The 20,238-nt window shown below is 42.0% G+C and overlaps 1 protein-coding gene across 8 annotated transcripts in view; it reads left to right on the forward strand.

Moving 5' to 3' along the window:
* Positions 1 to 20,238, forward strand: part of Phactr2 (phosphatase and actin regulator 2) — a 268,456-nt gene that overhangs the window by 183,102 nt on the left and 65,116 nt on the right. For all 8 annotated transcript variants that reach the window (XM_075948751.1, XM_075948741.1, XM_075948798.1 and 5 more), the window contains exon 3: positions 19,832 to 19,912. In XM_075948751.1, the coding sequence (XP_075804866.1) occupies positions 19,832 to 19,912 (81 nt within the window). The remainder of the gene's footprint in view (positions 1 to 19,831; positions 19,913 to 20,238) is intronic.

The following is a 20,238-nucleotide window of genomic DNA, read 5'->3' on the forward strand; positions in this document are numbered from 1 at the left end:
ATACAAAGAACTCAAGAAGTTGGTCACCAAAAGAACACATAATCCAATAAAAAATGGAGTACAGACCTAAACAGAGAAATCTCAACAGAGGAAAGACACTTAATGAAATGTTCAACATCCTTAGTCATCAGAGAAATGCAAATCAAAACAACTCTGAGACTCCATCTTACACGTATAAGAATGGACAAGATCAAAAACACTGATGACAACTTATGCTGGAGAGGTTGTGGGGAAAATGGAACACTTCTGCATTGCTGGTGGTACAGCCCCTTTGGATGTCAGAGGGGCGATTTCTCAGAAAATTAGGAAACAACCTTCCTTAAGACCCAGTAATACCACTTTTGGGTATATATCCAAAGGATGCTCAATTGTGCCACAAGGACATGTGCTCAACTATGTTCATAGCAGCATTGTTTGCCATAGTCAAAACCTGGAAACAACCTAAATGCCCCTCGACTGAAGAATGGATAAGGAAAATGTGGTACATTTACACAATGGAGTACTAGACAGCAGAAAAAAATGACTACATCTTGAATTTTGCAGGAAAATGGATGGAGATAGAAAACATTATTTTGAGTGAGGTAACCCAGACCCAGAAAGAAAATTATCACATGTACTCACTCACAGGTGTTCTTTAAACAAAAAGGAAAGAAAACCAGCCTAGAAACCACAATCCCAGAGAACTCAGACAACAATGAGGACACTAAGAGAGACATACATAGATCTAATCTACATAAGAAGTAGAAAAACACAAGATCTCCTGAGTAAGTTGGGAGCATGGGAACCTTGGGGAAGGGTTGAAGGGGGAAGGGAGAGGCAGGGAGGGGAGCAGAGAAAATGTAGAGCTCAATAAAAATAATTTCCAATTATATTACCGAGCAATAATAACAAATACCATGGTGCTGGCACAAAAACATACTCAGACCAAAAAGAGCATAAATAAACCTATACAGTTGCAGCCAGCTAATATTTAACAAGACTGTCACAAACATACATTCCAGCGGTTCTGGGGAAACTGGATTTTCATATATGAATATAAAAAATTAGATGAATATCTGTCATCCTGCACAGAATGGATTAAAGATCTTAATGTAAGATCTGAAATATTGAAGCTGCTATGGAAAAATAGGCAAACACTTCAAGATATACAGGCATAGGCAAGGGTTTCCTGAACATACTCCAATAGCACAGAAAATAATCTCAAGAATTGACAAATGGCACTACAGGAAATAAAGAGGCATCTACACAGCACAGGAACCAGCCACCAGAGTGAAGAAGCAGCCTACAGGATGGGCAGCAGGGGGGGGGGGGGGATGGGGGATCCTTGCCGGCTACATGTCAGCTAGGGATCAATAGCCAGGCTATATAAAAAACAACAAAATCAAACATCCAAAGCACAAATGTTCCAATCGAAAGCTGTGCTAATGAACTAACAGTTCTCAAAAGCCAGAATATAAATGTCCAGTAAATACTTGGAAGATGTTCAACATCCTTAGCCATCAGAGAAACACAAATGAAAACTGCTTTGAGATTCCGTCTTACCCAATCAGAATGGCTATCAAGAAAACCAACAACAACAGATGCTGACAAGGATACAGGGAAAGAAGAGCCTTATTCTCTGACGATGAGCATGTAGATCTATATGGCCATTACAGAAAGAAGTATGGAGGTACCTCAAAAACAAACCAACCCATCCGAAAGTAGGACTTCTATGGGACTGAGCCATACCAGTCTTGGGTAAGGGCTCTTAGTTAACACATCACCAAGTCTTGCACATCCACGTTTACAGACACACTATTTACAGTAGTCAGTAAGTGGACCCAGCCTACCCATTCATCAATGGATAAAGATATGCAGCCCTAGAGAGGAATACCAGACTCAGAAAGACAAACAGTGTGTCTTCTTCCCTATAGGGGAACCTGAATTTTACACATTGTGTGTGTGTGTGTGTGTGTGTGTGTGTGTGTGTGTGTGTGTGTGTGTTTCAGAAACTAGGAATTGGTTTGTGGCGAATCTCAATGGACGTCTGAAATACAGAAAGTAATAGAAAGGAAATACATACAGTAGAAAATTGAAAGGAGGAGACTAACTGAGGGAAGAAATGGAACTAGCTGGGGAGGGAACACGAGAGAGGACAGTGAGGGGAGGGACAAATCAGAACACAGTGTATTAAATATGTGTCCAAACAGACCACGAAGAATCATACTGCTTTGTAAAGTAACCTAAAACGTTGGCAAGAAAGCCAAACAAAGCAAAGGACCCTGTCATTCAGTGTTAAATTAGGAGAGTGACAGCTGTCCTTTGGCACAGCCCCTTAGGAGATTGATCAGTGTGTCCTGCCGTCGGCCGTCTTTGTGTTGATAAGACATATTTCATGGTACAATTCCATTCTGTAATTCACCTGAGGAAGAGCATAGCAGTTGGTTCCAGTTGGGAGTAAGTGTGGCTGAATCTACTATAAAATTCCTATAAAAGTTCTGTGAACGAGAGTTTCCACTTGTTGATGGTGGGGAAAGACGTTCTGTGTTAAGTGTGTTTAACATTAAAACAAATCCCAGACGTTTTTCATTTCTGCCAGCACTTTAAGACAGTTCCAGTTGCTCCATATCATTGTCAGAGTTTGATACTGTTGTTATTATTTTCTATTTTACTGAAAAATAATCACGTATCACTGGGCGTGACGATGCTCGCCCATGAGCTTGCCCACAGGGTGATGATCAGGAGTAGTTAAAGCTGCAAGCCAGCCTGGGCTACAGCCCAGCCTGGGCTACAAAGCAAGATATTGTCACGCATGGATGATCAAATTTACTACGTTAACTATTTTTAAATATATGGTTCAGTCATATCAAGTGGTTTTACACAATAATTGAAACCATGTCTCCGACAATTTTGTCTTGCAGAACTGAAGCTCTGCCTATCAATGACGTCTCCTTCTGGCTGCCAGCCTTTGCATTTTCTCTAAGTTGTTATTATTGGTATTTGAAATGAGATCTTACTGCATTGCTCAGGGCCATCTTGAACCCAAGGGCTCAAACCACCCTCTGAGCTTCACTTTAGGTCACAAAAAATTGTCTTGTTACGTGTTATTTTGTAAAACTTTATAATTTTATGTCATACATATTTAGGTCAGTTTGGGGGTGGAATAGTCACGTCGGGTGTGAGGTTTGATATGCATTTCTAGCCCTTCGCTCCTATTTGCCAAACGAAACAGTTTTTCCCCCATTGAATTACTTTTCTGCAACCTCAGTAATCCTCTTTGAGAAAGGTCAGTTCTAGTCTTCTGGCCTGTGTTTATGGTTCAGTTTGTTTTCTCTCAGCTGAGTTTTAAGACTACTTTATATTTGCTAGAGACATTGCCCTGGCCGGGCGTCATTTGGAGATACTCCCTCCAGCCTGCAACCTGCCTTTCCTTTCCTTTTTTTTTTTTTAAATGGGGCCTTTTGTAGATCTTGAGTTCTTCATTCTGGCGGTGCACTTTTCCTCTCCTCTTTGAGGGCTGTGTTTTCGATGTCGTAGAGGGGCTGCAAGCAATGTTCTCAGGAAAGGCTCCCCGTCTCCACACTGACTTGCTTTTGCACCTTTGCAAAGTTAATTGGCCACATATGTGGCATCTATTTCTGGACTTGCTGTTCTGTTCTCCTAATCTATGTCTGTTCCATCACAAATACCAGGCTTTCTTCGTTACTGTAGCTCTTAAGTCTGAAAATTAGTGACTGTGGTTTCTCTTAACTTCATTCTTCATTTTACAATTATTTTAACTAGTCTACTTTCTTTGCCTTCTCATTTAAATTTTTGAATCAGCTCACTTATATTCTAAAAATGTTCTTGATGGGATTTTTGTTGTTGTTATTGGAATTGCATTAACTGTGTATCACAATTTGGATGTATTTGATTGAGGTCTTTTCTGTGTTGAATCATCTACTCTGTGAACTGCGGAGCCTTTCCATTTAATCAGCTCCTTTATTTCTCTCGTCAGCATTTTGGAGCTTTGAGAACTTCATGTTCAGCTTATAATTATGTGTTTTCTTTTCTTTGGCGATTGCAAATGATATGTATTTTAAATGTTTCTAAATGTCGATGTCCATTGTTCATTCGAGTCTATAGCTACACAATTGTATCATACTCGCCTTTTGAGGGCTCTGTATGGATAAGCCATCTGTGGATTGAAATGATTATCTTTCTTTCTTCCTTGTCTGTGTGCCTTTTCTTGCCTTCTCCTCCCATAAGCTAACATTTGTGCTCTAATAGGAAGTGAGTAATGAGAAAGGGCATTCGCGCCTGGCTCCCAGCTGTAAGGGGAAAATACTCATTAATTGTGTTTGCTGAAGTCTTACTTTATGTGAACTTTATCAAACTGAGGAGTTCTTCATATTTCCTGGTTTGCTGAGATATTATTGCATACAAATAGATATTGGATTTCTTTTCTTTAATTAAAAAACGATTGTTTGCATGTAAGTCTGTGCAGTGTGTGTGTGTGTGTGTGTGTGTGTGTGTGTGTGTGTGTGTGTGTGTGTGTTTGGTGCCTGCAGAGGCCAAAAGAGAGCATCAAATCCCCTGGGACTGGAGTATAGAGAGTTGTGAGCCACAGTAGGGAGCTGGGATCAAACCCAGCCCTTCTAGAAGAGCAACAGCTGCTCTTTACTGAACCATCTCTCTACCCCAATACTGGATTTCTTGAATGCTCTTTCTGCATTAATTAATATGATCACTCATGGGCTTTCTTTTTTAAAATAGTATTGTATTTAGTTACACTGATATCTTTTTAAATATATCAATGATATATTTTTAAATATTGAAATCAGTTTATTTTCATTCCTGGAATATGACTTCACTGAGTTATATTCTCTCTCTCTCTCTCTCTCTCTCTCTCTCTCTCTCTCTCTCTCTCCCTAATTTTTGCCAGATTTTTATTGGGTAACTTTTTAGCTATTGGTGATAGTGATCTCTAATTTTCTTCTCTTATGTGTGCAACCCTCTGGTTTTGGAGTGACTCTGCTTGCATAAAATGAACTGGAGAGTGTCCCTCCCTTCTACTCCTGGAAGGAGTTTTATGACCCTGGTGCTATTTCTTCTTCTGATGTTTGGTCAAATTCACATGTGAAACAGTCAGACCATGAAGGACGTTAAGTCTGCCTATTCACTTTCTCCATTAGTAAGAGGGCCAGGTATGTGTCCTCCTCCATCTTGGGTGGGCACTGGAAGGCACACTGCTGCTTGCCAATGGGAGCAAAGCGAGGCTCTCTCCGTGCCGTTCCTCTTGACTGACTTCTTCAACAAGCTCAGTAGCGCCTGCTACCTTCGCAGTGGGATCCGTCTGGATCATTTCTGTTTCTCTCCAGCACCTGGGTTTCTTCCAAAAGCCTTGATGAGAGGTGATTCACCCACCACGCGGTTCTCTCATCTAACATTTGCAACAATTTTTAGTCATTTTCAAAAGCTCTGTAATCAGCACCACAATCATTCTTAACATTCCATCACCTTGGAAAGGAATCTTGTTCCCCCTATCATTCCTCCCTCCCTCCCATCTCCCCAGCTCTGCTCTCTGCCTCTTCTTGACATTTCATGTAAACACCTAACAGTAAATGTGCACTATCTTGGGACTGACGTTGCCCACTTAGCATAATGGCTTCAAGACCATCTTTCTAATAACAGGTACCAGTACTTGGTGTTTTTCCACTGTGGAATGGTTCCCAGTTGTACTGATATAGCGCATTGCATTCGTTGGGTGATAGACTTAAGTTGTTTCTGCTTTGGGTTATAATGGATAATGCTTAGATGAGCATGTGTATGCAGTTCCTTGCGTAGGTACATGTTCTCACTTCTCTTGGTTGTTTACCTGTGAAACATAAGCTGAGTCTTACGGCCATTTGCTGTTCAATACGTTGAAGGCTGTTGTCCAACTTAGCCGCACCATTTACTCTTCCCTGTATGTGGTGCAACCCGGTTCATCTACATCTGGCTGACACTTGTTATCAGTCTCGTTTTATCCTTGACATCATGTGGAGTTATTTCCCAAGCACACTTAGTTCTTTTTCTCCCTTAGGACACTTTAGAGCAAAAACTGCCTTCCCGCAAAGACTTTTCTTTGAAGTTTTCTTCAAGTCAAGGCCTCACTGTGTATATATAGCTTGAGCTGGTTTTGAATAAGATCCTCTTGCCTATCTGACAAGCGCTTGGATTACAGGCATACACGTCATGCCTGCCTAAGGGCAGGGATTTTCAAGTTCCCTGGCAAAGTTCCTAAGGCTACTAGAATAGTCCTTGGCTTGTGTTAGACATTCAGTAAATGTTTGTGGAATGAATGAACGAAAGCCCTGATCCCATTCCACAAAGAGCGTTTTCAAACGAACCTTTTTGGCTTGGAACATTTAGAGGACAGGAATCATACTTATTTTCAACCCTTCTTTACTTCATATCACAGGGTTGCCCAAGAAAGACTGATGGAACCTGAAAAGGCCATGAGGAGTCAAGTGAATATTTCATGAGCTTAATCGGTAGAATGGGACCTGCTCTACCATTAATGAATAAAAGACTTAAACATATATGGGTGCTTTGTATGGCAATATAAAAGTCATTGTGGAGACTGGTTGGCCAAAGGGAAGCAAGCTGGGATTTTATTTTAGTTCAATCATTGCTTACCTACCTTGTATGTTATAACTGAGTCTCATCAGGAATGCTGTGGCTCAAAGAGATAATGTATGATAATTTTATCATATATACTTTAAAAAACTTTTATATTGTGTTGTAAAAGGAGCGGCAGGCTCCCGGCTAGTTTACACCAGAAATAATTACGTGGAAACTGTATTCATTTAAACACTGCTTGGCCCGTTATATCTAGCCTCTTCTTGGCTAACTCCCACATCTTAATTAAGCCATTTCTGTTAAATCTGTGTATCACTACCTGACTGTGGCTTACCGGGATGAGTGTAACCTACGTCCGTCTCAGAGAGCAGAGCCATGGCGTCTGCCTGACTCTGCTTTCTTTCTTCCAGCATTCTGTTCAGTCTACTCCACCTATCTAAGCTGCTGTCCTATCAAAAGGCCTAGGCAGTTTCTTTATTTGACCAATGAAAGTAACACATAAACAGAAGACCCTCCTACTCCAATATTGTTTTCATAAAGATAAATGATTTGCTAAGGTAGATGCTTTCCATAGCTAATAGATATAAAATATATTATACTTACTCTTAGTTGTTAACTTGATGGGATGTAGGGTCATCGTGGAAATAAACCTCTGGCCATTTCTATGAGAGACTTTCTCTGCTGAGGTGGAAAGACCGACCCAAAATGTAGGCAGCACCATTCCACAGGCTAGGGTTCTGGGCTGGATAAAAGTGGAGGGGGGAGCTGAGTACTAGCATTCATTTCTCTTTGCTTCCTGACTGAGAACTCAGCAGGGCAACTGCCTCCTGCTTCCGCTACCAGGCCTCTCCTGTCATGGTGGACTATCCCTCATAGTGAGCAATTCCTTTAGACATTCCCTTTCTCAGTAGGAGTGTTTTGTCCCACTAAGAAGAAGAGTTTTGGATTTAGCATATGAGGGAAAATAAGTATTTATTACTCTTTGGGTTTTTTTCCTCCTTGATCCAGCTTTTCTAGGCATAGGTAGGTAGGAGGGATTGTCAGGACTTCACCTTTTGTTTGCAGACCACACATTGTTTATGACCGCTCTCTTCTAGTGGGAAAACCGACTTATGAGAAAGTGTAATATGTGAGATTCATGGGTATGCATTCATCATCATTGAAACCAGTGGCTTCATAAATAAAGGAACCTTCCTTCCATCGCAGGTTTAAAATAGCCAGCTGGACAATGGGCTGGCCAACCATCAGAGTTTACCTTCTACCTTTTAATGTAAACTATGACCTCTGTTTCTAAACAGAGTAAAGGGGCCTCTCTTGCTTCCGGTGCATCCTGAGGAATGGGATGTTATTTGTTTAATCCAAACAGAGGTTTGGATCTACTCTTGTGGCTGAAGAAAGCTGACAAGTATCTCAAAGACTCAGTCTGTTCTGGTTTGGGGAAGGCAGTTATTTTTGCTCAAGCAAGAGAATTCAGAGAAGCAAAACCTCCCTTCTGGGCATTCTAGGAAGACGGTCACAAAGAAGCCATTGATCCTAGTGCTTTTTCTAAATTCTGATTTTAAGTGACACGCTGGAAAAAAAAATGTTCACTAGATTGAAATTTATTGTTGTTAAAGAGAAACTTTCTCTTTCATCACGTTTGTTTCTTAAGCAGTAGGATGGAAGCAGGTAGTGTTCCCATCAACCTCTTCAGTCAAAGGAGGCTTCTGTTGGAGTTTGCACCGCTTTCAGAGGGTGTCTGAATGTAGCCCTTGCTGCAATAGATAGCATTTCAATCTTGTTGGTGTTTGGAGCAGTGCCTCTTCAAGTACTTTGAAAAGTGTAGCAGAGCTCCTTTTAGCCAGGTCTGAGGACTCAGATCAGGGGAGTCCATTATTTTCTTTCCTCTGTGTATTATTTCCCATTGTGGTTTTGTTTTGCTTTTTTCATCCTGTGATACAAATCTGGTCCTTATCACTAGGGCTAAATCCTGGAAAGTGACTGGTTTTTGGCTTACATATTTTCCTGATTTGTTTCCCATTTGGAATTGGTTGTCTTCTTAATTCTCGTTTCTTTTGTGGTAAGTGAAAAACTGTTACTCATTTGGGCTTCAGACACTTCCTATCTCAAGTTTTTCTTCGACAACTTCCCAAGTTTAGACTGTCTATGGTTTGAACCTGGCTCTTATGCGGGTTTTCTTTTTCCAAAATATAAGGGCTTAGTAATGCTTATAATCGGAGAGAGGCTATGTAAGAAATATAAGAGAACAGAAAACATGATTGAAAAGAAGAATGGACTCAAGAAAATCATGCAAAAAATTACTATGCATTAGTGTGTTTGAAAAAAGAATTTTTTTTAAAAAATGCCTTATGTTTCATCTCAGTATTTGTGTAGAGTTCTATAGTCCAAAAATGTTTTGAAGTTTTATTTTTTTAAATCATAATGGAAATATACATGCATACATGCATATATATATATATGTATCAGCCACTCTCATGTCCAGGTCTGTAGGGTTAAGTGTATGTACATGGTTGTGCAACAGATGTCATGAGATTTTTCAGGAAGTTCAGACTTGTTCCTCTTGGACAAGTACTCTCCATTTTCCTTCCCCTTCCTCCTCTAATTTGTTTTTAATGTTTTGGTTCAGACGAACCAAGCGCAGAGCCTGAGCGACAACTGTAGCGACAGATCCGGCATCTTGAATCAGCTGAGCTTTCCAATTCAGCTCAGCACTCAGTGGGCTAAATTAGTGGTACCTCGTAAGATTTGAATATGTCCCCAGGGGGTATTTTGCTACATATGTAGCCTTATGTTTTGGTTTTGAGGCATACGCTTTTGCTTCCATCCCTCGTTGGAGGCTTTTCTGATGAGGTAGTGTAGAGGAGATGTTGATATCAATAACAATGACAGCTAACCCTCATTTTGACTGTATTCAGTGATGTTTTTATTTGTTTCCTGTTTGTTGTTTTGCGTGTCGCGGCATAAATGTGGAGGTCAGAGGACAACTTGCAAGGGTCAGTTTCCTTCTGCTGCTCTGCTGGTCCCAGTGGCTGAACTCGGGTTGTCAGACTTAATAGCAAGGCACCTGCCTTTACCACAGAGCCATCTCCTCACCCGGGCAAGGCTGCTGTAAATGCATGTAATCTTCCCTATTGTTCCGCGAGATGTGTTATAATTATAATCCTAATTCTATCAATGGATGAGTAATGAGGCACAGAGAATTTAAAGAAGTTGATCTCCATTTCGGTGCTTGTTTATCAAAAATGCATGTTTGAACACTGTCAGTGTGGCTTGAGTCTTCATTCTTCATTCCTCATCTGTGATGCCTTCAGGTTAATAACCATATCAAGCTGATCGTCTCAGTGGGATAAAATAAAAGGGATAGACAAAGGTATTTGGGAGGGAGTGGGAGGTGAAGAAAAATGTAATATCTAGGTGATCCGTGGTTTGTGCCAGTCAGTTTATGTTTTATTCATCCGGTAGGCTCTAATTGTCGTTTCCTGCCCAGGGACACAGCCCTGGGAGAGCGTGGGAGCTTATCTCACCTGCTAATAAATCATAAAGTTTAGATGTAGAGGCAGACTTGCTCATAGGAGGTTAGACTCTGTCTTACGCAGAAGTGTTTTGCCATGCAGAGGTCTATTAAATTCCTTCCTCATCTTGGAGTCTTGCCTGGTTGGATCTGTATAGAAAAGGGGTAAACATTGATGAAGAAATCCCTGAGCTAGCCTTCTAACTTGGGTTGGTTATTCTCAGTACTACCTGAGTTGCATTTTAGTATGTTTTGTTTGTAACTAAGCAGAACAAGCTCCAGAACATATAAACCTCCCTCTGTAAAAGAATAACCTAAGACATTCCGTTTTCACACTTCACAGTACAGACTAGATGCTTACTGAATGTGAGTGTCATAATCGGGATAGACTAGTGTGACTCAAATCTCTCTCATATCTAATCTTGCTTGCTATGGAAACTGGTTCTAAAGGAAATAGGACAGCTCACATTGATGAAAGCTCACAAGTCTCTGAAACATGTGAGTCTGTCTGTGCCCTGACCTCAGTAGTGGCATCCGAAGTTCAGGGCTGTGCTCTCTGCTAGTGGATGGCACTGTCAACCGTTTGAGAAGAATTATAGCCCTTCAGAGCTGAGTCTCACTTTCCAGTCGTTTCTCTGGACAGTTCTCCCTTACTGGAGGCCATAACACAATTATCTAGGGGCGTCATCATCTTTATGACAAACACGAGTCCCCATCTTTGGTTCTGAAGGAACGAGAAGCAGAAAACATGCATTTCCTTAAGCTTTTCATGAAGCTGAATGAAGCCCAGAGCACGTATGCTAGTGTTTGTGTTTTCCGTGGGCTTGGAGTGGAAGAGGAAAGGACAGCAGCAAGTGGCTCACGTAACACATGATTCTTGGCCTCTCATCACCTTCCTGAGATTGCTAATACTTCCGGGCCCATTTGGAACAGACAGCTCACTCATTGTTTAGGCCTGCACTTCTGTCCCTTGAGAATAAGAAGTGTGGGTATTAAATTGGTCTACCACAGAGGTTCCCAAACTTGCATCCTGTAAGAATAGCAGTGAATTTTTGGCTTCTTGGGTTGCGCAGGTCTTTCCTCCTGCCTTAGCCTTTTCTATCAGCATTAGCTCTTGAGTTTTACAAATATTTGCACACACTTGTTCAATGAAAAAGGACAATATGCAAAGCCATAGGAAGGGATCGATTAATTTCTGATCCCATTCTCTTAAGCCTCATGGATTTCAAATGTCTTGAGTGTCTTGATGGAAGCCATAAACTAGTAAGTGGTTCAATTTGGACTGGGAGGGGTGGGGAAGGAGTATAGGGGTCAAACAGTGTGGCAAAGACTGTTCTAGTTCCTCGGGTGTCTAAAATTTCCTTTACACAAACAAACTGGGCTGTGATTCCTGTTACATTGTTGCAACAGGTTTCTTCTTCATGTCTGCAATGGTTTTAAAAAAACCATTTGGAATATTGTCAGAATATTTTCTTTTTGCCATTAGAACTATAGCTAGCCAGACTTTGCACAGTTAAATTTCTGATATTTTATGTTAAGATATCAAATCTTAAATATAATTCCAATGCCTTATCATTCCACAGATATGATATAGCCCATTTTTGGCCTCTATCCAGATATAATCCTAAACTGATAATCTCAAATAATTTTGTGTTGATATTATTTTTGTTGTGAAGGCGTTCCTTCACAGTTTGCTTTTTCTCACTTCGAAACCCCTTTTCAATTCTGATCTTTAATTAACAAGTACTTGAGTTCAGATGTGCCTTGAGGACCTGAGTCATGTCTCCAGAGCCCACAAAGGAATGTCAAGTCCTGGGGAAGCAGAGATGAGAGGATTCCTGGGGTTCTCTTGCCAGCCTAGCCTAATTGTAAGCTCCAGGCCAAGGAGAGACTGTCTCAAAGGGCTTAGACGGCGTTGCTGAGGATTTCACCTGAGGTTACCCTCTGCCTTCACAAACATATGCACAAAAACGCACACATGCATTTTCAAAAGAAAATTAATTGCTTGTGGAATTAGGATGGGATTCAGTTGGAATGGGGGCAGGGACAAGAAATAAATAGGAATTTAATATAGTTATTATTTATTTATGTATTGGGGGAGGAGGAGTTCATGCTATGACGTGCATGTGAAGCTCAGAGGACAACTTGTCAATGCCCTCCTTTGCCATGTGGGTCTGTCTGGTGCACAACAAGGTTCCTTGCCAGCTGGACCCTCTCACCAGCCCAAGAGAGCATTTTCACCTTGGCACTTTGTGATTTGAGGTATGATATTGTCATGGTGCCTAAAATGTATCTTCTTATAGCTGATGTTTAGGAGCGCTTCTGCCTGATACCTTGAAGGAGAATGAGAAGGTACCACCCACCCTTAGGGAAGCTGAATCTTCTGTAGCCATCACTGCAGACTGGGGAATGTAATAATGGACTTTTGTTAGGTGCACCTGAGTTCAACCAGATCCTGGCGACAAGACTGGGAAGCATGTTTAGCTTTTCCAAGTCTCTAACGCTCATTTATAGGAGGGAGATAAAAGTATCTGCTTTGCCCATCCTTCTGGGATACTGGGCAGGGGTTAAAAATGTTCTCTAAGTGACGAATAAAATAGATGATTATGATCAAATTTCTTTGGGGGAAATTGGGACACAATTTCCCAAGAGAAGGAAGGGACATAGATCTCTCCATCTTCCTCTTTCTTAAGGCCTTTTTTCCAAGTTGCAAACTAAGGCAGCAAGAGAGGCCTACTTAGCTCTTCTTTCATCTCTCCCTCGGAAAGCAGAGAGAGTCTTTGGTCTCTGCTGGAAGGAAATTCAATGTAAAAATCTTCTGGTTGGGTAGAGATCTGTTCTGTTTCTGAATCATAACAGCTGAAGGAAACAGGGAACTCATAACTGATGCCTATGACAGAAAAATCCCAGGAGAATACAGCCTGTAGACCCAATGGGATACTGGTACTTACAAGCGATGCTTGGGAATCTCTTTCTCCCTCTTGGAGGCTACGCTCCTGTTTTGTTTTCAAATTTGATCTCTTTTCTTGTGGAGGCGAAGCAGTTAATCAGCAACTCTAGCATCATAGTAGGCCAGCTGTTCCAGCTCCAGAAGAAAGGTAAAGCCTGTATTTCTTATTGTTCCAACCAGTTTCCCGGGTTTGGATCTTACGGTCCAGCTTGAGTAGGTACCCCTTTCTGAACCATCCACCAGAGTGCCATCGAGCCTAGAGCCCGGGCATGGCAGCATCACAAATGATGGACTATAAAGAATGGGAGCAGGGCGAGTAATCTCCCAAATGGGAGAAAATTGGCGACAATTTATAAAAGAAATAGAAAAATATGCTAGACACGCCTTCCCTCTCTCACCACCCCTTTCCCCTCCCTGGCCCCAATAAAAGATATTTAGATTCTTTAATAACTACACTATGCAGTCAGTATGGGTATTTTGGGTATTCCATGGATGAAACATCAGGTGCCCACTAGAGTTGGGTGAATACGAACAACACACACACACACACACACACATACACACACACACACACATACACACACACACACATACACACACACACATACACACACACACACACACACATACACACACACACACATACACACACACATACACACACAGACACACACACAGACACACACACACACACACATACACACACACATACACACACAGACACACACACAGACACACACACACATACACACACACACACATACACACACACACATACACACACACATACACACACACACATACACACACACACACATACACACACACATACACACACACACACATACACACACACACACACATACACACACACACACACACACGTTTAGCAGTGACTAAGGTACATGTGGCTCTAAAGCATGGACATCAGTCATAGTTTTGTTTGTGGAGAAATCTAGATTCTAGGTGTTAGCCTGTGCTCTTTGCTTGGTGTAAGCCATTGCCTCCAAAGGAACCTAAAGAGCAGCAGCTATCACACCATCTTGTCGGTGAAAAGACCTAAGCACCAAGAAGTTTGTTGAAAGTATCTGAGGTGGTGAGAGGGCTTCGCACAGGGTGCCCTTTGGAAATGGCTTGAAAACTTGAGGGCTGATCTCACCACAGAGAGATTAGGGAATCCGTCTGGTGTAGAAAGAAGAAACAGTAACTACAGGAATGGAGCTGAAGAGAATAAAGATGCTTAGAAAATGATAGGTAAAGCTGGACCTTAGTTTTGGTGAGGGGAGATGAAGGGGAGGGAGGGAGGGGGAAGCAGGATGAATGTGACTCCAGTGGACAGTGGTTGAAGACAGCTCCCATTCCAGGGAGATGAGCCCCTTCTGAGCTCTGAATTTTGAGTGCAGGAGAGGAGTGGCATAATTGGACAAACAAGAAAATATCCAGGCCCCTGTGAGTTTTTAGGTGGGGAGGTTGGATTTCTTACTCTACTTTACATGCTTAAGATGCTTTGGAAGGTTTTTGCAACTGTGTCTTTGAATAGCATAGGTAGTTACTTCTTTAAACAGGCTAGCTACTTTCGTCTTCATGAAAAGTCTTTCAGAAAGGAGGCCATTTTCCACCATCCTATTTCCCCTCTCTGTTACTGAAGAGAAGCCAAGCCAAGCCAGCTCTTATAGAAGACTTCCAACACAGGACAAATGCTTTCTGTCTTTCTGTCTCAGGTTTACAGCAAGACCATTCATGACTCAGAACCGAGAAGATAACAAGGAATGGTTATTGGAGTCTCCTGTTTGCGCTTCTATTTTCTCCAGTCGTTAAGTGGGGTTAGAATCAAGAATTAGGACCTTCTTTCTCTGCCAACTGGAAACATAAGTGACCTGTTGACACACAGTTCTCTCTCCCATATACTTCCAGAGCAACAGGAAATCTTGGCCAAGTAGGCCCTGAAAGGAGCTGGTGGCCTATGCTCTGGCCTCACTTGAATGCAGACTCCATGTCTGTCACGCCGTGCCCAGAAGGACATCATAAATCATTTATAATTTATAAGGAGCCCGGCCAATCCTGTGCTACACCCTGAGAGCTGCTGGTGTCTGTCCACACACTGTGGGCTCCCTTCTCTACTTCATACAGAGCCTTTTTCACATGATCCATAGGACTAAAGTGGAAAGTTTCCCCCTTAGCCTGGCCCAGCCAAAGCGGAAAGGCTAGAGGAGACAGAACACCCTTGTTTCTTGAGGCTGTGCCATGAGCCTCGCTTGCTTTCTCCTTGACTGGAAAATGAAAAGGGACAGAAAACAAGACTAGGACCAGGAAAAGACTGTTTTCTCTTTAAATCATACTTTCAACAAAATGTACGTATATTTTGAGTGGCAGTAACCAGTGTGTCACCACTGGAAACATAACATCGAGCACAACAGTTTGGTTTTTGTTGAGATGACTGGAAAAAGGGAATGGGCGGGCGCAAGCTGTTCACCAGGGGCTTCAGGCGAGATGACCCTTGATCATAACATCAAGGCCGTGACAGGGTGCACTGAACTGGGGAGTGGAATCCCGATGAAGACAGGGTACTACTGAGCTAAGCAGTCTCTGGGGGGAAGCATCGGGTATGGAAGTCTGTGTAGTTGGACATTCCCAGGATCACGGCAGAGACCCATACTAAGAAGCTAAGATGCTATCCAAAGAGAGATGAGCAGTCCCTGTATGTCCTTGAAAGACCATTTTTTTAAAAAAAAATACTGGAAAATAATAGGAGATCTGCAAAATCAGGAAAGTCACAGGTAATGTTTCTTTCACACCCAAGAGAGGATGAGAAGGTGTGCTATCGTGATCAGGGTGGAAATGTCAAAATATTAATTTACCCAGGGCGGAAAGTGACACAGAAATTGTGTATTTGTTTGATCTTGGCGTCGTGAGTCGCTTGTGCTTTTGCAATCAGGATAAAAGAGAGCGCTCGTAGCCCATTTGTTAACTGAACTGGCATCAGTGCTTTTCATGGATAGACTTGGGAACTGTATCCAATATCCTGCCCCCCCTCGTCTCCTGGCAATGTGTGGTTATGATATAGTTGTGGGACTAACAGCCCTACACACACACACACACACACACACACACACACACACACACTGTATTTTCCTTCTTGTACACATTAGTGTGATCTTCAATCCCCAAGTCCCTGGTGTGGTCCTGGGAGCTAGACCTCTGGTGATTTCAGTGGTCTCTCTTGCTCCTGGTGAGCACTGTGGAACAGAGTCTTACTGCCCTCTGTTCACACGTGGCTTCCTACAGTCCAGTGACAATTAGGGCTTGGGTTTGAGTCACATGCAGAAGTCCCAGGGAGAGAGATCTGGGGGCTACCTGGGAAATTTCTCCTTAAAGATAAGGCTCATGCAGAGCTGAATGGGCCTCAGAGGCATGTATTTTTGCCTCCAATGATTGAAAAGCAGGCGAACAGCGTCAGGAACATTCCCATGATGCTCCTGCCCTATGTGGCATGCTGAACTAAAATGACCTCTCAAGTCCGTTCCAATGTAAAACCCCTCAGAGTCCATGAAAAACGTCCAGTGGACCGGCTCCGCAAACACACAGACACTGTATAAACACAAGGCAAATATTTTAAAAGGTGAAGAATAAGATTCTTGTACTTCAGGGAGAGCAGGGCTTGGAATTTTGTGTCCAACAACATACCTTCCATACCCAGCAGCCTGAAGCTTGCCCACACTGGCCCTCACACAGTTATCTACATTATGTGTTTAAAATGCTCTCAGCCAAAGACCAAGCAAACAGCGAATGGTATTTTCCTATCAGGGCCCGTTTATGAGGCAGAGAAAAAGAACAGAACTGTTGGTTTTGATTGCTGGTAGGAGCCGGCACGGAGCTTCACGGAATTCATGGGAAGAAATGGGAAGAATTTTTGTTATACAAGGAAGAAAGAAAGGAGACTTGTTTAAGCCAAGGTTTAACTTAGAATTAAACCAACAAAAACTCAAAACTCAGACTAAAGAGCGGACTGGGATCTGCAGTAGAAAAGCCCATGTGTGCGTGAGTTATGTTCTAGTCTCTCAGACGAAGAAAGAAAATTCTTAGTAAGGAATAAAGGTCTTTAAAGATCTACAAGACAGGAATTTTGGAGTGGCCTTCATTGTTGACACAGAATCCCACAGTATTTGATTTAGTGACCACTGACTGAGTCTTGCCTCTCATTTTATAGATGATAGATTAGAAGCCCAAAACTTGATGTAGGCCACCCAGCATCACTTGACTTGTTGCCAGTGTTCTGGGACCAGCACCCGGGACTCCTGGAAAACCACGTGACGTTTAAGGCAATGTTACAGAAGTGGTAGTTGTTGAAAAGTTCTGTTTCCTATTAGCAAGGGGTGGCCGGGCAGAAGGTAGGCGGTGCAAGTGGCTGTGTCTTGGATTGACAGTGAGTTGGGGTGGTTTGATTGTGAAGAATCTGGCGCCTGGTAGTTGCTGCGGCCTTGGGGTGTTAGTCTTTGGACCTCTCTTCTCTCCCTCGAGGAGAGTCTAAACATACTGACACTTCACTTAAAGAACAGTGCTCTTTAATGCATTCCCAGAAAAGAACTCATCTGTGCCACACCTAGTTAACCTGGTTCACTGCAATCACCAGCCTTTCTGTGAGCTGTGGATACTGGTTTCTGGAATTGAGAGTGGAGACCAGGGCTGGAGATGGGAAGGAAGATGTGTCTCCACTAGAACAATAAATGGGTTCTTTGTCATCTTTTTTCTTTCCTTTAACCATTCACTCATTCATTCGTTTTCTTCTTTGTTTATATCTCTATTCCAAAAAGCTGACAACTTAGAACAAAGAGCACATATACTATGCATAGAATGAAACTGAGTTCAGGTTGTATAAAGGAGAAAACATGAAATGTCGCTTGAGGTCTGCGTTAAGTATCAAGTTTCACTCTGACTTTTCTAGTAACCAGGATTTAAAAAAGCAGCACACAATTCCTAGCTATAAAGAAAGGGGGAACCCCTGTTTCTTCAAAAGAGGCTAAGTACTGTTATTCTAAGAGCTCTTGCCTTCAGTAGACACTCATAGAAGAAATTCGTGTAGTCAACCAAGGTCAATGTCTACCGTTCATCCTCCTCCACCTACTGGGCCCTCAAGTGGGAAGTGCAGCTGGTAGCTACTAGAATTCAGATATGCAGGCTCAGTGCCACGGAGGTCCTGCCTTCAGCTCTGAAGTGCCATCCTAAGTGATATCAGAAATACAGATTCTTTCCAAAGAAAGAAAGAATCCCTGTAGAGATTCCCTTCCCTTGACTTGGTTCAAAAAACTGCCCGTTCTTAATTCCCTTCTTCATCCTCCCTAAGGTTTGTCAAGGGATGTACCAGAACCTCTAGAGTGTATGACTGAAGAAAGGAAAATTTACAGAGATCCATTGTGTTAAACTTTTGAGTTGATGGTGTGAAAGGGGGGGAAAAAACAAAATAAATAAACATCAAACAAGAAACCAGTAAACGTTATCCCTTCTTATCAGGATTCAGATAAAATGTTTACAGGAACATTGTGGGTTGTTTATGATTTGTGGCTTTTTGTTTTGTGTTGTATTTGTTTGTTGTTTAGATTTTTTTGGCATTAAGAACTAATTTAGGAGGGCTAGAGAGATGTCTCAATGGTTAAGAGCATTACTGCTCTTCCAGAGGACCCAGGTTTAATTCCCATACACACAGTAGCTTACAACTTTTGTCTATAACTCCAGTCCCAGAGGATCCAATACCTTCTTCTGGCTCCTCAGGCATCTGTATACATAAAATAAATAATAATTAAAAAATTAAATTGTAATTTTAAAAAAGAACTAATTTAGGTATGGTGAGACGGCTTAGCAGATGGCTTAAAGACACCTGCCACAACACATGATGAACTGAATTGAATTCCTGGGACCCATATGGCAGAACTGACTCCCGAAAGTGTCCCCTGACATCTACATATACACGCGTAGCATGTGTGGAGGTATATGCAGTCACAAATTAATGAATTGATTGATTGATGTAATTTTAAAGGCTTTTGAAAAGAACTAACATTAAATCTTCTGAAAATCCCTACACTTATCTGGCTTTCCAGCCTTCAGGCTTCTATTCTTCTCTTTTTACTGTGTGTTTTCATTCTACCAGACACTGATAAATAAGGATATTGTCATACAAGTCTATATTGTATATTCTTCTCATGCCTGCTACCATCTCCTTTCCCACCAGTCCCTCCTCCTATTAATCCCCTTTTCCCGTCGACAGCCTCACTTCTATACATACACACCTTTTATACACATGCATAGACCGTGTGTGTGTGTATACATGAACATTATCTATACATACATGGTCTATGCATGTGTATAAAATCCAGGAATCACTTATGCTGAAAACACAGAGATGAAATCACTTCATATGACTCTCTCCTGTTGTACACTTGGATATCTCACTGCAAAGGCCTGTGTCGGCATGCATTTCAGAAAGCACTATTATCAGAGAAAAAACACCGAGTGGCCTCTGTGCTCCATAGCCGGTATACGGTAAAATGTCTGGGTTCCTTTTCAGACATGATCATCCTGGCCAGATACAGTGACTGGGCCTCAGTCATGCATGGACTCCTTGTGTCCTTGCTGTGCTAACAGTACTGTGTAGACAAGTGTTCTCGATGGGCATAAAACCAAACGGGGCTTTGAACCTTCATGTGGACAGAATAAATGTGCTTAAGTACTTTGAATACTGTTGATAATTTTGCTAAGCAATGACTTGATTCTTACTTGTGCTTATTCTTTTCCAGTGTTAGAGAGGAAGATCTCCACCAGACAGAGTAGAGAGGAGCTGATAAGAAGGGGCCTGCTTAAAGAACTGCCTGATCAAGGTGAGAAAATCCATCTTACATTTAAACTAATGGATTCTTCATTCTTTGCTTTGTTATTTTCTTTCGGGATTTAAAGTGACCATGGTCACTGTCAGATAAAGCAGCCACAAGTGTATGCCCGGAATCTTGCCTCGACCTGGGATGTCTCTGTGGGTGGCCAAGAACCTGAGGTGTTATGGAAACCTGAGGTGTTATGGTGACTTTTCTGGTCAATCCTTCTCCAGAGGTTGCTTTATTAACTGTGCTCTTCAGGCTGCCGCGCCAGTAACTAGAGATACAGGTCACGATGCTTGCCTGCCTCCTTCCCCCGCAACCTCAAGCTTTGC

Source organism: Microtus pennsylvanicus, chromosome 1 (genome assembly GCF_037038515.1).
Source record: "Microtus pennsylvanicus isolate mMicPen1 chromosome 1, mMicPen1.hap1, whole genome shotgun sequence".
NCBI classification, from domain to species: domain Eukaryota; kingdom Metazoa; phylum Chordata; class Mammalia; order Rodentia; family Cricetidae; genus Microtus; species Microtus pennsylvanicus.